Here is a 16,224-nt window from a genome sequence, read left to right on the forward strand (position 1 = left end):
ACTCAATATAAAATTCAGAGAACAATTTCCTTGTGCTACCTGAACAAGAATAGAATTGTAGACCTCAGATTATACTTGTACAATTACCCATACCAAATGTCATTCACTTTGAACATTTTCATTGTACCTTAGATGAAGTAGCCAGTAAAGATAACATAAAGAAATGTAATAAGTAATGTGAAGTAATGTAACTGCAAAATTGTAATAGTAATGTAAAGTAATGTAAACGCAAAATTGTAATAGTAACGTAATTATTCTGATCGGTTACAGGTTCCATAGGCCATGACAATTGCAATGTGTTGAGGTGCTACAGTGTGGTGCGGGTATAGGTGAAGGTGCAGTGTGGTGGCCTCGCGTCGAGGCTGGATAAATCTCTCGGCGAATCGTGGCATCCGAGGATTTTTCACGATTGGAGTCGTCGTTTCGACGACGTTGACGGTGGTTTCTTTTTATGACGTTGCTGCGTCGTGTTGTCATTCGTCGTCGTTCATCGTCATCCATCGCATCATCATCGCGTGTCATCATCTTTGGTCACCAGCATTCCGCGCTGACGACGAACGTCTCCACGACGTCGACGAAGATTGTGATAGGGTGGCCCGTGACCCGACAGAAGCGGGATCGCGATGGGTCACTCGATGATTTTCTCCGCATTAAGGCTCGTTCGCACCTGAGCTCACCTGAATTATCTCGACCTTGACATCTTTGGACGTTTGGATTTGCCAAAAAATAACCGAGAGAGAGAAGAATGAAGTAACGATTCGAGAATCGTTGGAAGCCTAAGATTTAGGTGACTGTAAAATAGCGTCTTTTTGTACGTTGGCGACTTCGACAAGAACTTTCTGGCTACTTGTCCCTCGAAGGTTCTGATCGTACTTTACGACTACTTGCTAACTTTCAGACTCAAGTTTCTGAACAAGTACTAAACTGTCTTTAGAGATACTTGAGAGATTAACGAACACGATGAAATTTGTTGACGAGTATCGCGTGAGCTCACGTGTGAACGGTTCTTTCTAGATATAGAAAAAAACACCGTGTTTCTCTTTGCCATCAAGCTAGCTCGTCAGTGTCACCTGGCATCATCGCGTATACGTGAAACGATTCCTAACTGAATTTTCATTTGTTCGTGTGATATATCTTTGTGAAATACTCAGCTCGAATCAGGGATACGGGAAGATACATCACATGAAACGATTCGGGAAGAAAATGGAAGGAGGTTAAATACCGTCGAAACTGATTTAGGTTTGGATTTAGTTTCTTTTTTTTAGAGACGCGTTAGTTTCAGATATTTTTATATGTTAACGAGGGAAACGTTTCCTTCGTCGAATGTAGAGCTCGTTTTCTTCGAACGAGGGAACAAAAAGTGATACGAATAATGCAAGTTTCGCGGTACATATGGCGGCTATCATGTTATTTATCGAACAATTCCATGAATCGTGATTTTAATCGATTTTTTAATTAACCCATGAATAGCTAGGCTTTCATCTGAAGTTCAAATTTGATTTTCAAATTAATTCGGTATTCTTCAATTTATCAGAGCAACAATCTTATGTTTGCAGATTTATCTACTATTGTATACCTTCCTGATTGATCATCGCTATTCGAGGGTTAATCGCAATCAGTCCAAGCCTCCAGTGGCAATGTTTTAAGTGGACCATTTTCTTTTGGCTAAGGCGTTGAAATACTCGAGATATTTGTTTTTAATAACGCAATCTATTGGCAGGATAGTTTATTTCGATGAAATGGACAATTTTGAATGGTCTTTTGATTCTACAATCGATCTTGACGTGTCCAATAATTTTATAAAATTAATTTGACGCGGTATTTCTGATACTTCTCGTGTACATAATTAGCCACGTAGAACTGGCTATCTTTATTCGGAAAATATGATCTCAAGAACGTTTTCTTTGGATTCTTGATCTTGAGATTTGATCAGTTTCAGGTGTAACTTTCCGGTGATTAGACACAAGACTTTTGCCGTCCATAAAGTTGCCAAATTAGGATGGTCTTTAATTTTAACGATCCATCGGATCATTCTTCCCCTGTGGAATGCTTTGAATAGTCGCCTAATGCAAAGGGTATTTCATTTGCAACAAGTTTTTACGGTTAATCGACTCTTTATAATATTTTACCAGATATTTCTTCTCAGGCATTTTCATTTTCAAAGTTGAGTGAGAACGTTCGAAACTTTTTACTAATTTTAATTTGTCACGATAACGTTACACGGTAGAATTAACGTTCTCACTATTTGCCTCTGTTATTGCTTCTCCGACACCCTAAAAGAATCTTCTGGTTCGCATTTTATATAATCGTGACAAGCATTCGTAGTTTCACGTGAATAAAAACAAAGGTCATCGACCTAGTGTATTTGACAAAATTTGATGATTGTCAACCGTAGGGCAATCATCCGACAACTTTAACGTTGATCACTATCGATAATAATTCGAGCTCCTCGATTTTCAGCCGATCATCATACTTGTACATTCGTACACGCATACATATGCTTGCAGTTCAATGATTCCAAAATTACGTGGTTTATTTATTAATATGCTGATTGCTGCGAGGGTCGTGGCTGATCGGCATTACCAATTTAACTTGACCATATAATTAATTAGTTTAGAGAAACGTACCACTGAAATACCGAAAGAATTTGTAAGAATTAATACGGAGACGGGAGGGAAATAAATTTTGAATCACTATATTAATAGCGCTGAAGTAGTAATTTAAAATAGGAATTTGAAACATTGATTTATAAATGATGAAAGTATGGAAGCTTAGAATACGTCTAAAACGGTAGTACATAATTTAAAATACGAAATCCATGTTAATATAATATTGTATATAACTACGTAATTAATATATTATTAATGTCCTATAAACTTCTCTTAAATATTTCCTTTTTAAGTTATTTCACCGTATTAAGTTAGTAACGCCGATCGCCGTTGACCCCGCAACGGTCAACATGTTAAACTCCAGGACGCATAATGCAGAGGCATCTTTCAACTCGCACGACTATTTATGACAATCTTGTTCGATCGACAAGAAGAAATAAAAGTAATAAAATAAAAGAAGAAACTATTTTTCCTTTACTGCCAGGTATCACTATTTCTCTATTGCGGAGCTGCCTTGAGGAGCAAACGCTTAACTGACTATCATATATAAAAAAAAACACACACAAGATGAACGAAAGAAAATAAAACTGAGATGTACTGTACTCTGCGATGAGAGAGGAAAAGAAAAAAAAAGAATAAACGGAACGATGCATTGTGCAATTACACACACACACTTTGTACAGGAATAATATACATAGCGCGTACCTTAGTGATTATTATTATTATTATTGTTATTGTCATCGCTAGGCAACGCTGTGATCCTCGTTTCGATTTTCGATCACGCGTTTCGATCGCGGAGTCAAAAAGATCGTCTACCGCTATCGTTCGTGCTAAGCTGATCAAAGATTAGATCAAAGATTCGTCGTCGATTAAATGAGTCGTTGCAGAACGAACGCAAATAAAACGCTCTCTTAGCGTGCTTCGATGTATCTCGCACGCTTGCGAAGCTTCCTGTTCAAAGCATGATCGTCATCCCTCGAAGTTCGAACTCTTGAAATCAACCCTTTCCATACACTCTTTTGAAGAACATTTTGGGAACATTTTAGACTTCTTGAAAAAAATGTAGACATAATTACCGAGAAAGGTAGTTTGAAGACACTGGTGCAAATATTTAGAAATTTTAAGTTACATATGTGCAGTTCCGAAATTTCTCAAATATTCATATCTTGTAAAATTTCTGAATTATGTAAAAAATCGTGTAAACTACATTCACCATTTTCCTTGAAGAAGCCTGTCATGTTCACAAAATATAAAAACATCCAATAGTCAAAAAGTAGAGAACCAAAGAAGATATACATAAAAGATATTATGTTTCTGAGAACATATAAATTTCAGTACTTTGAAAGAACTGTAAAATAAACTTTGCAAATACAGTTAGAAAGAAGGGATGAATAAAATAACGGAGAAAGAGGATGACGAGAAACTATGCGAGCTTACGTAAATTTTTCGACACGAGGAGCTCGATCGCGCGAGTTCTCCTCCGAGCGTGTAAACCGCGACGACGAGTCGATTTTCCTTCTAAATAGTAACCTAGTTTTAACGATCGTCCAATGGGGTGAGAGGATCGTATGGTCGATCTTTCTCGTAAACCCGTCGGTGAACTCAGCTGTTCGATATTACAGACAAAAAGAAACAGAGAAGAAAAAAACATAAAAAAGAAATTTTCGTCAACCTCGAGGTCGTCGAAGATAACATACGAAGACGATGATGGAAAGACCTTCTAGTGAACCACGGAGACGCACGTGATTAACACGTTGACTGCCATCAAATTTACTCCGTTATTTCATTTCTTAAGATACATTTTTCCATTTTATTTTTCAATTTGACTATCACCGTTTAGAAATGTAACATGGCAGGGTCTTTGTTTTATGTGTCTAGTATGTTATTTAAAATTTTTTAACAATCTCTGAACCCCACTTTTTGCACAAAATTTTGTTGACTCTATTAATTAGAGGGGTAATATTAGAATGTGCACGTGTGCTTTCAAGTGGAGAAACTAAGAAATGTGACTTTAAGTCAAACCTACCCCTGCCATGATAGGAGGTTAACCTTTCAACCTCAGATCTTATCAGAATAAAATTAGCGATATTCGAAATAAACTTTCTCTTTTAAGTGTAATTAAAGTTGTGGTGTCCCAGGGCAGTCAACGTGCTTAAGGAACAATGTAAAGTAGGGAGATGAAGCGTCTCTCTCGTTCCATTGGTCGAGCGCTGTGGCTACCGTGTAGTCGAACAAATATATCCATTAATTTCCGATTTGTATGGTACATGTGTGTCAGTGTGTGTGAGTGAGCCGTAAGAGAATCGGTATTTCGATTGGTGTAAAGCTTTCTGAGAGCTTCAGCGAGCGCGAGTCGAGGGTGAAAACGAGAAAAAGTTAAAAAAGGATTCTGCACTTTGTTCGATTTATTTCTTCGTTTGTTGTTCTTCTTTTCACTCTCAAGGACGGATCCACAGAGGCAAGAAATAGAGGACTGTACGCGAGGAACGATGATTGTAAATATAGAGGGTAGGGAACGGAAAGAGACAGTTTTTAGGCGTAATTGTAAAACACCGCAATAGTGATCCACGCTACACGCTAAACGATAATTAACGCATGGCAGAACGAAAGGAAATACCTTATAAATATCTGATTTTAGGTAAAAAGAGCTCGGAGCGCGAGCGACACACCGTATACATAATATAAATATTATACATAGAGGCGTACAAACAGTATGTGCGTTTTTCCAGCACATATAGTTGGTATTTTGTGTACAAACGAGATGAAACATTAAGAAGAAATCTGCGTAAGCGCGAGACGGAGAATGAACGATTTTTGGATATATTCGCCGCGCCCTATCCAGAATCTGGATGATTATTATTATTAATTATTGCTACGATTATTATTGTTACTATTATTATGATTTTTTGTAAGAGAGAGGCGCGATGAAATTATTTGTCCACGAACGAGGACAAGTTCCTCGACCATGTTCCAAGCGAATCGAAAATTTCAAATTATCCTAGAATCAATTATCTCTTTGTATTATTGCATTCAAATTTATCAGTGAATATCGTATGTCTTAGAAATCCCGCGCAATTTCGATTCGCTTCGTGGTTTGTTCGCGCGATGCGATTGAACCTCGTTCCGCGAAATCGCGACGACGCGAAATTTGCCGCACGAAATTGTGGCGAGAACGATGTTAACGCTTGGAGACCCTCGTCACTTAACAAGTATTCCATTAAGCGTGAATGATTTTTGTCGAGGATTTCGGGAGGAGAAATTTTATCTCTGCCAAATTTTTAAAGTAGAACATTGAGATTTCGAGAATTTTTAGAGCGGAATTATTCATAGATTACGCGATAAGCATCGGACTCCGATCGGGTCCGATTTTTCTGCAGACATACGGTTACGACCTATGGTGATTTCAATGCGTGGTTGACACCATGCACTCGGTGTTTTGCGTGGACTCGCAAATTGCGGATAGTGAAATTTGTTGGGAAAATTTCTTTTAAATTTTTGTAATAATTATAACAGTTACAAAATTTTCTTTTATGGGGTACATTGTCAGACAAAACTTGGAAGATTTTTCTGTTGGAACCATTTTTGTAGTCTTTTATAATTATCCATTTTTTTAATCAATTGTAACAAAAGTAGAAGCTCTTGAATAATGTTGAATTAATTATAACTTTAAGAAATTAAAAAATGGAAATGTACAATTGAGTATGTGTTAATCTGTATTGTTTGTCTGACCACATATTTTCACCGTAACACGTTACAATTTATAATTTTTGTATGAATTCATTTCGGACATTTAATGAGTTATGATAAATTAGTGAAATACAACTGTTGTTAATTTGCGAGTCTGATCTCCCAAAATTGATCAAAAATCGTGATTCACAGAACGGGGGAAATCGAGCGCACAGTTGACGTAAAACGGTAAAAGAGAACACAATGAGAAACCATAATAATAAAAGCAAACCACAGTCAGGCTGTAAAAATACGAGAGAATATTGTCGCGATCAGACAGGTCGTTTCTACTTGTATCATAATCTCTTACGATAGCGCTACTATTAAAAACAATAACGAAACAGTAACAACAAAATAAGGTAACTCGTAATTTAAGGGAGAGTGAGAGAATGCGAGAGGCAAGAAGCATGAGTGTGAATAAGAAAAAAAAAAATAAAATAGTGTATGCGACGAGTATATGCGAGTATAGTGATTCGTGTCACTAAAAAAGAGAGCGAACTCGTGGCTAACGGAAACGGGCTTCGTTTCCGGTCGTTGGTCTCGCAGCTCTCGAATCTCTGCTCAACTTGCATCTTTCGCGTGAATATTCGCGAATTAAAAACAAAGAGGAGGTCGAACGCGAGACCAACTTCCGGTGACCAAAGCTCGAAGGATTTTTACCAAAACGACTCCGCGAGTCGCGGAGTGGAAGCAGTTAATAAACATTTAGACGTAATTATTGGATTTCGTTCTGTTTTGTAAAACGAAATCGACGACAGTGTATAGCCGTGCTTCGCGGTTCGAGAAAATGAAAACGCACGCGTTTCGTCGCTTCGAGAAAACGACGAGCTTTGTGAACGCGAACGATCGCTGGAACCCGCGGTCTCCGTTTTATTCGTTGTTGATTGTTTATTTATAATTGTTTGCGCAACTTGGCTCCGTTGGAGGATTTTTATAGCGGTGTTTTGTATTTTAATCGAGGATTTTATTCTATCGAATTTTAGAAATATTATAAATTTATGGGTGTACGTTCTTTACGTTGATTTTATAGGAAAATGTTTAAAATGATTTAATAAATAAACAACGATCTTTGAAAAAGTGCGAATAGAATTCATGATTTGTAACAATTAGAAATACTTTTCATACAATATAAAAATGTAATAATTTTGCAATATATGAAGAATGATGTGATTCGATAAGATTCGATTTAATGCGAAGTTAAATAATTATTGTAAAACATTTATACAAATGTGTTTGTTGCGTTGGTAATCATTGAACGCATATCGATATTGTTTTTTTATCAAATTTTATATAAAAGAGATAATCCAGTGATCGTTCGGTAACGCGTTGTTCGGGACGTAACATTTGAAGGAATGCGTTGTATTATATTATCGAGAAACCCTCTAAGTGTAAGAATAATAATGTATATATAATTATTATTACCATAAACTTCGATCGATTGCACCCTGGGGAAAATCCGTCTTCCCCCCATAAAGAGAAACGAAAAAAGGTGAGAAAATTGTAATGCACGAACACGTGAACGAAGACGAAGCAACAAATTCTCAAGGTATATATATATATATATTATATATTCGTGGATAAAGCGAACAAAGTAAAAGAAGAGTGAATGATAAGCCAAAAAAGAAAACTGTTCTCGCAATTGATTTCGAAAATGAAAGAGGAAAAACATAAAAAAAAGACGCTGCGTTATTCGATCCAGATCCGTTCTGTTCTTTTGTTGTTAGTTTGTACGCACTACGATTTATCGCAATTTATTGTATTATCGATGAAATACTGTAACAAAAATACTGTTAACTATTCTTAAAAAAATTAAAACTTTTGTAAACTGAGACCAACCGTTCCTCACAAGAATTCTTTTATAGCAAGCTTATTATTTTTTCCTTATGAAACTCCTGATTTTGAGTTTCGGGGTGCTGAGAAATTCGGAAGCTTGAGAATTCAGGGCGCTGAGGAATTCGAAAGCTTGAGAATTCGGGGCGCTGAGGAATTTGAAAGCTTGAGAATTCGGGACGCTGAGGAATTTGAAAGCTTGAGAATTCGGGGCGCTGAGAAATTCGAAAGCTTGAGAATTCGGGACGCTGAGGAATTTGAAAGCTTGAGAATTTGGGGCGCTGAGGAATTCGAAAGCTTGAGAATTCAGGGCGCTGAGAAATTTGGAAGCTTGAGAATTCGGGGCGCTGAGAAATTTGGAAGCTTGAGAATTCGGGGCGCTGAGGAATTTGCAAGCTTGAGAATTCGGGGCGATGAGAAATTTGCAAGCTTGAGAATTCGGGACGCTGAGGAATTCGAAAGCTTGAGAATTCGGGGCACTGAGGAATTCGGGAGCTTGAGAATTCTGTGCGCTGAGAAATTCGAAAGCTTGAGAATTCGGGACGCTTAGGAATTCGAAAGCTTGAGAATTCGGGGCGCTGAGGAATTCCAAAGTTTGAGAATTCGGGGCGCTGAGAAATTCGAAAGCTTGAGAATTCGGGACGCTGAGGAATTCCAAAGCTTGAGAATTCGGGGCGCTGAGGAATTCGAAAGCTTGAGAATTCGAGGCGCTGAGAAATTCGAAAGCTTGAGAATTCGGGGCGCTAAGAAATTTGAAAGCTTGAGATTTGCGACTCTGAGAAATTGAAAAATTTGGAAATTTCAGGACCTGTAAACAGTAACCAAACTCCCCAATCACATACAGCAATTTTTATTCACGATAAAATACATTTTGCTTCCACATCATAAACAGTAAATAACACTGCACACAGATCTTTCGTATCGACTCAGAAGAAGCTTCAACATCAAAAAGCAGCTGAATCTCGCAACACTTGCGCATGATAGCGATGTTTAAACCGGTCAAAAAATATTGATTTCATGGCAAAAAGTTTATAAAATTATCGTTGACTTAAACTAATGGATGGCATCGACAACATCGTTCGAACGACAATCAATGATCGGAACGATACCGAATCGATAAATCAATACTGATAGCCTGCAAATAATGAGATAGAGGTATCGAATTGCACATCGATATTTTACGGTATCGATTCGACCACCAACAAGCTAACGCGAATGGAAAATTGTAGAAGACACACAGCTTCGAACAGTGAGATTCTTGAATCATCAGAGGATGATTCTGCGTTAGCTGAAACGACTAAAGACATGTAAGTACTAGAGATTCATGAGATCATCGATCATCGGCTCGGGAGAGACTATCACATAGAGAGGAATCGAAATTCGAGAATTCACGGATTCTTCTTTCCTGAGTTTGCACCTTGCGTCCCAGCAGCCGAAATGGAGATTCCTGTGGGATAACAAAATTATTATAGTAATTGTTTATGGAAAGAGGTGATCAAGGATTAGTTTAAATATTCTGTCAAAGTATTAAATTTCTAGACTTGAATTCTGATCTGGGTTCGAGGTCCAAATTCTTGCATGGGACTTTAGGTACAGATTCTCATTCTAGACTCAAGATGGATTCAAATTTTCTTAGTTCGAGATGGGTCCAAATTTTCATTCTAAATTTGAGATGAGTCTAAATTCTCATGTAGGATTCAAGTACTCATCTGTAGACATGTGATGATTCCAAATATTCATCTAGGAAATCAAAACCAATTTGCACGAGTACATTGAATTAATTTATTCCAAACCCACTATAACCTCTAAGCATCCTACCTCAAAAACCACCAAATCTATCTCAAACGAAAACATGACAAACGACAGAAATGTTTGAAGACAGCTGGATCAGACCACCTATGGCAGACCACCATACCTTTTTCGCCATATAACTCTGCAAATCGTGACCCATGTAGAAGGCGATTCTCTGCAGACTCAAGAGGGACCTCAACCTGAGACACGGGTCAGGTTGTAGCAGTCGTCTCAATAGATCTTTCGCGGCTGGAGAAATGTTTTCCGCGTTCGGTGGCAAAGTTCCAGCCGCTGCGTAACCAGTTCCTCTGTTCTCCGGCAAAAGTTCGCTGGATGCACCTGCTGGATACTGCAACAACACAAGGTGACGTAACTCGTGAGAGATTGTAAGCGTGAACGTCGATGGAAAAATTGAATTGATGAGACAAAAAATAATTGAACTCGGGGAGGCGAGGAGAGGATCCGAGTCAAGGTTTCCGAGATTTCTCTGGAAGATCCAGCTAATTTACGATAAAGATACTGTGCGATTAGATTGTGCGTCTGTGTTTTTCTAAGTCAACGTGCGTTTAAAGGTCGTTCTTTCTATTGGTGATTGATCATTGTTCTGGGAAATCGATGAAGAAAGTTTCTGATAGTAGGAGAAAATTTTAATTAGTAGGTGGAAGGTGGTTCGCTGATTAAGGTATGAGATAATTGCCATATATGGGAATTATATATTCGAAATGGTACGCGAGCAAAATGCTATGTGGAAAATATCCTCGCGTTATATCGCTAACACCAATTTACCGCGCGTTATATCACCACGCGCTCAAATTACTACGCGTCTAAATTGCTACGCATTCAAATTGCTATGTGTCAAATAACTACGCGTGGAAATTACTACGCGTTGTATCGCTATGCGTCAAATTACCATGCGTTATATCGCCACGCGCCAAATCACCACGCGCTTAAATTACTACGCGTTCAAATTACTACGCATTCAATTTGCTATGCGTGCAAATTACCACGCGTTGTATCGCCATGCGTCGAATCACCACGCGTTATATCGCCACGCGCCAAATCACCACGCGCTTAAATTACTACGCGTTCAAATTACTACGCATTCAATTTGCTACGCGTGCAAATTACCACGCGTTGTATCGCCATGCGTCGAATCACCACGCGTTATATCGCCACGCGCCAACTCACCACGCGTTGTATCGCCACGCGCCAAATTACCTCGCGTTGTATCACCACGCGCCAAATCACAACGCGCTTAAATTACTACGCGTTCAAATTACTACGCATTCGAATTGCTACGCGTGCAAATTACCACGCGTTATATCGCCATGCGTCAAATTACCACGCGTCAACTCACCACGCGTTGTATCGTCACGCGCTCAAATTACTATGCGCCAAATAACTACGCGTGCAAACTACCACGCGTTGTATGACCATGCGCCAACTCACCACGTGTTGTATTGCTACGTACTCAAATTACTACGCGTCCAAATTGCGACGCGCTAAATTACCACGCGTTGTATTGCCACGCGCCAAATTACCTCGCGTTGTATCGCCACGCGTCAAATTACCACGCGCCAAATTACCATGCGTTGCGTCACGACGCACCAAATTACTTACACCTCAAATTACTCCGAGCTACATTTCAACACCTTATATCGCCGCTCTTTAAATCACCCCTCTCTGACTCTCCACATGTTCCCACACGTCAAATCCCACACCTTGTATCACCCTGCATCACCATCAAATTTCCACGAATTAAACTTAAACCCGTTAAATCTAACCTTCTCACTTCTCACTCATTATATCGCCACAACTCAATCTCATCTGCACTTATTCAATATATCGAGCATTCGACATATGGAGTATTCGAGGTCCAAATGTCAGCACTCATAATGTCAGTAGTTCAAAAGCAAAGAAGATGGCTGATCGAGTAATTAAGAATCTGCACCTGTCGCGGTTGTACTCGCGACCCTGAAGAAGGGCCACGGACAGTGTCGGTGCGGTAGCCATAAATATTTGTTTTTACGAGTGGAAGGTCGGTGGACTAGAGAAGCTATTACCAATGTGGACTCTAGTCTGTCTAGGTGGTCGATAACTCCGCTCGCCATTCCGCTCCGCGCGGATACATACGCAGGGTCAACGGCCACTCGCGACCCTCAACCTATTCGCTCGTTCATATCCCTCGAGCGTGTGCCGCAATCACTACGCTCGACGCGAGGACTTCTTTGTCCCATTGCAGGGAATCATTTTTCATTTTTCGTTTGATAATTCTGTGGTTGTGTCTGTTTTCTCGATTGATGCTATCTTTTCGAGTATTCGATCTGTTTAGGTTGGGTTAGGTTACTTGATTGGTTTGGGCTTAGGATTGATTAAGGTTATGTCATGTTAGGTTGTCGTTAGATTGGATTTGATTTGGATAGATTAAGGTTGGGTTAAATTAGGTTAGGTTATGATAGGTTAGATTAAATTATATACATTATGTTCGATGCAAATTGCAATATGGTAAATTAGGTTAAGTTACAAAGATGTTTACATGCAATTAAAAATATTCAATAAGAATCGATGGGTATAAAAGAAGATCAACACTGTACACCGTGTTTGCTATAATAGAAGCAGTTATATAAAAATCTAAGAACGGTATCTTGAGCGTAAACAGATCGAATGAAAAATGAAGCGAACGAGTTTGTTTAATAATTACACAGTTGAAGATATCCCGTTATCCGTAACATGTTAATCGATTGATTGCGCTGCAATTTGTCATGATGTTGCGTCAGACTAAACAAGAACCGTTCGTGTAATATCACTTCATATATTGTATGTTTTTAATCAACCACATATCTCTCCATTTTTTTTATAAATCCATGTCCACATAAAAACGTCAGCATGTAACACGTTGACAGATGTATTCGAAATCACATATACATTTTTTAACACATGTCGCTCATGATTGGGGACACGTTCTGTCTCATAAAAAAATGTGTATGTGTATTGGACATGCGTGTATATGTATTACATATTATAGACATATCCTGTGTGCATTGTATGAAGATCTATATTTCCTTAGCTCTCTATATTTAGCTTTCCTTAGCTCTCTAATTAATTAATCGGCCAAGTTAATAATTTAATTGAACCCTTCAGAAAATAACCTCCAATTTTCCAATTACCGTAGACTTCAGCTTTACCTTCGAATCGGTTTTAAATTACAAATCATCAGCTAACTTCACAAGCGTTCAACTACCAAGCGATAATAACGATTTCTTTGCAAACCATACACGGTACGCCATCAACCTCGAACGTGTTAAATAGCAGAAAGTACAGCTAGCAGGAAGAACCGAACATTGCAAACATAATAAATTAGCTAAGCTAAAAATAAAATAATTCCGTAGCGGGACTCTTCGCGAATTTAACATACGCGAAGTGTTAAACTTTCGAGACCACCAAAAAAATTATAGCCAATCTCTTCGTGTATCGAAATTCCTAACCCGTTCGAGTCTTGGTATTCGACTTTTACGTTCGAGTACAGTCAACATCAAATCTGCCTTTTCTAGGGAAAATATGGGAACCCAGAGTGAGGATGCTGCTTCCTAGTTCTTCTTCCTAGATTTAGGGATTTTTGAAGGTTTGGATACTTGCATTTTTAATGTATTCAGATTTGATAATCTACACGAGGGTTAGAAAATTTGGAGACGTAGGAATTGTGGGTCCAAGAGATTTAGGGATATAGAAATTAGGTACAGATATTTGGGGATGTTGGGGGATGTTGGGGATTGGTGATGTTGGATTCTGGTAAGCTCGAAGCTTGGGAATCATTCTTGGTCTTCAATAGGAAGATCAAAAAATTGAAGGACGTATGTATTATAGTTGGACCGTGGTAATTTCAAGGTTTAGGGATCTGGGAAACTAGGAGTTCGGTCATCAGCAAATTTGGGGATTTAGGAAATTGTGGACATATAAATTTATGGATCTAAACAGTTGTGGATATCAAAATTTGGAGATGTAAGAAGTCGGTGATGTAAGAATTCGGTGACCTTAGAACTTGAGAACCTTAGTATTTAGTGACCTTGGAACTTGAGGACCTTGGAACTTGAGGACCTCAGTATTTGGTGACCTTGGAACTTGAGGACCTTGGAACTTGAGGACCTTGGAACTTGAGGACCTCAGTATTTGGTGACCGTGGAATTTGAGGACCTTGGAACTTGAGGACCTCAGTATTTGGTGACCGTGGAACTTGAGGACCTTGGAACTTGAGGACCTCAGTATTTGGCGACCTTGGAACTTGAGGACCTTAGCATTTGGTGACCGTGGAACTTGAGGACCTCAGTATTTGGTAACCTTGAAACTTGACGACCTTAGTATTTGGTGACCTTGGAACTTGAGGAACCTCAGTATTTGGTGACCTTAGAACTTGAGAACCTTAGTATCTGGTGACCTTAGAACTTGAGAACCTTAGTATCTGGTGACCTTAGAACTTGAAGACCTTAGTATTTGGTGATCTCTGAATCTAGCAACCCAAAAATTTGTGGAGCTAGGAATTTGTGAACACAGATATTTGAACCTACAGAACTCTAAAACCATAATAATTGTAAACTTGAAGATTGTCAGATTAGCAAAGTTTGAGAAGTTAACGCATGCGCCATCATCCGTAGGCTGCAGAGTGTCCTTGATGATCGATAATCGCAACGCGATGTTCCTAAATCGTTGTTTACAAGCTCAGCGGAGAGGAGGGAAAGGAAAGCGGCGAGGAGGAAGGACGCGGAAAGGATCGGTGACCGAGCCGGCAAACGAGATATTCCAATTCGATCTCGACGGGAACCTTGACCGAGAGTAACGGTACAGAACGATCATTACGAGATCGTAGATAGATGAGCTGCCTTCGAACTTGCGTTCAACTCTTCCTCTGTTCTGCATAGATTCTCAAAGGATTCGAAAGTCGATGAAACGGTTCCTTCCTTTACTCGGTTCGATGATCCCGTGCTTTTCAACTAACAGTATCTCGTTCAACCAATCGCGAGACCAGCGATGATGATTGACTCAACCAGATCATCTATTTTCTTTTCTAACGTTAACGCGAACGAACTCCATGAAATACTGCGTATCTCTTGCGAGCAAGGTTATTCTCGCCGTATAATTTGCTACTTAATTCGCAGAAAATGACAGGGTAATTAGCTGGAGTTGATATGCTGATTGATAGTTATGTCATCAATTTTTTATGAGTAATTATTGGGTTGCTAACTGAACTCGGAAGCTTCATTTTTTCTTGCGGACATAAATCTTGGGATTAGGGTCGTCTGCAGATGTAGGGACCTACGTATGTTGATAGGAAGGAAAATTCCATAGGAAGATGGAAGTTTGATATGTGAAGATTTTGGAGTAGGGGTGGAATAGGGGTGTTGGGGTCCAGGAACATTTGAAGACAGCAGCAGCTATAGAAATATTGGGATGTTAGGATCCAGGGGTGATCTAAGTAGATTAGAATCTAGAAGATGAAGGAATCTGGAAAAAGAAAAATTTGCAGACATTGAAAGTTCAAGATGTAGAGAACCAAAGACCGTAGAAATTTAAGGATCTGAAAATTTTGAGATCTTGGAATTTTTGAAAATATCATTCGACTTGTAAATTTAGGATCTTAAGAATTTATGAATGTAATTGTAGTATATATAAATTTGAAGAGATAGGAATCTCAAGACACAGAAATCTAAGAACTCACAAACATACGTCTCCACATATCACATGTGAAGACCACCATTTTACAACACTTCATAAACAACATCCCCAAACCTAAGCACAAACCTAAGAAATTCAATAACAAAACACCTCAGCAAAACTCTAAAGAAGAATAGTTAATTAACTCCATTTCAAATCGATTTATCGCCTCAGTTCAAATTGAACAAACAAAATATTCGCATCGACTTCCGCGTCTTCAACGTCCACTTGAAGAGTCTTCTTCCTCGAAGCGATCTCGAGACGCGAAAAAATGAAGGTTCGTTGAACCTCCACGGTGCTCCTTGAAACGACTATTTATAATTCTTTTGTACCATCTTCGTTGGTGTTCGTTTACGAAAATGCAAAAAAGCAACCGGCTACCGGTCTAGAACGCGAACCTACTCGCGTCCCTCGATAAATTCCGCACGGGCAACACTAGGCCAGCTAATTGCTGAGTAAACCGAGACTCTCTACTTAATTCAACGTTTGTTAGCACCGTGCTTCGTCTTCTTTGAACGCGAGAAGTCACTCGGAGAAGGAACTGTGCTTCGCACGCAGCTTT

General features: G+C 39.0%; 2 protein-coding genes across 12 annotated transcripts in view; one reads left to right on the plus strand and one right to left on the minus strand.

The window, feature by feature from the left end:
* Positions 1–8,166, plus strand: part of LOC100874708 (phosphatase and actin regulator 2) — a 312,191-nt gene extending 304,025 nt beyond the window's left edge. For all 11 annotated transcript variants that reach the window (XM_076530596.1, XM_076530598.1, XM_076530600.1 and 8 more), the window contains one exon: positions 271–8,166. In XM_076530596.1, the coding sequence (XP_076386711.1) occupies positions 271–286 (16 nt within the window). In that variant the 3' untranslated portion in view covers positions 287–8,166. The remainder of the gene's footprint in view (positions 1–270) is intronic.
* Positions 8,167–8,999: 833 nt separating this feature from the next.
* S6KL (ribosomal protein S6 kinase like) overlaps positions 9,000–16,224 on the minus strand; it is a 68,643-nt gene continuing 61,418 nt past the window's right edge. Inside the window, exons 8-9 of the mRNA XM_076530609.1 lie at positions 10,081–10,305; positions 9,000–9,612 (exon numbers count right to left, since the gene is read on the minus strand). Coding sequence (XP_076386724.1) covers positions 9,496–9,612; positions 10,081–10,305 — 342 coding nt within the window. The 3' untranslated portion in view covers positions 9,000–9,495. The remainder of the gene's footprint in view (positions 9,613–10,080; positions 10,306–16,224) is intronic.

Source organism: Megachile rotundata, chromosome 4 (genome assembly GCF_050947335.1).
Source record: "Megachile rotundata isolate GNS110a chromosome 4, iyMegRotu1, whole genome shotgun sequence".
Lineage (NCBI taxonomy): Eukaryota > Metazoa > Arthropoda > Insecta > Hymenoptera > Megachilidae > Megachile > Megachile rotundata.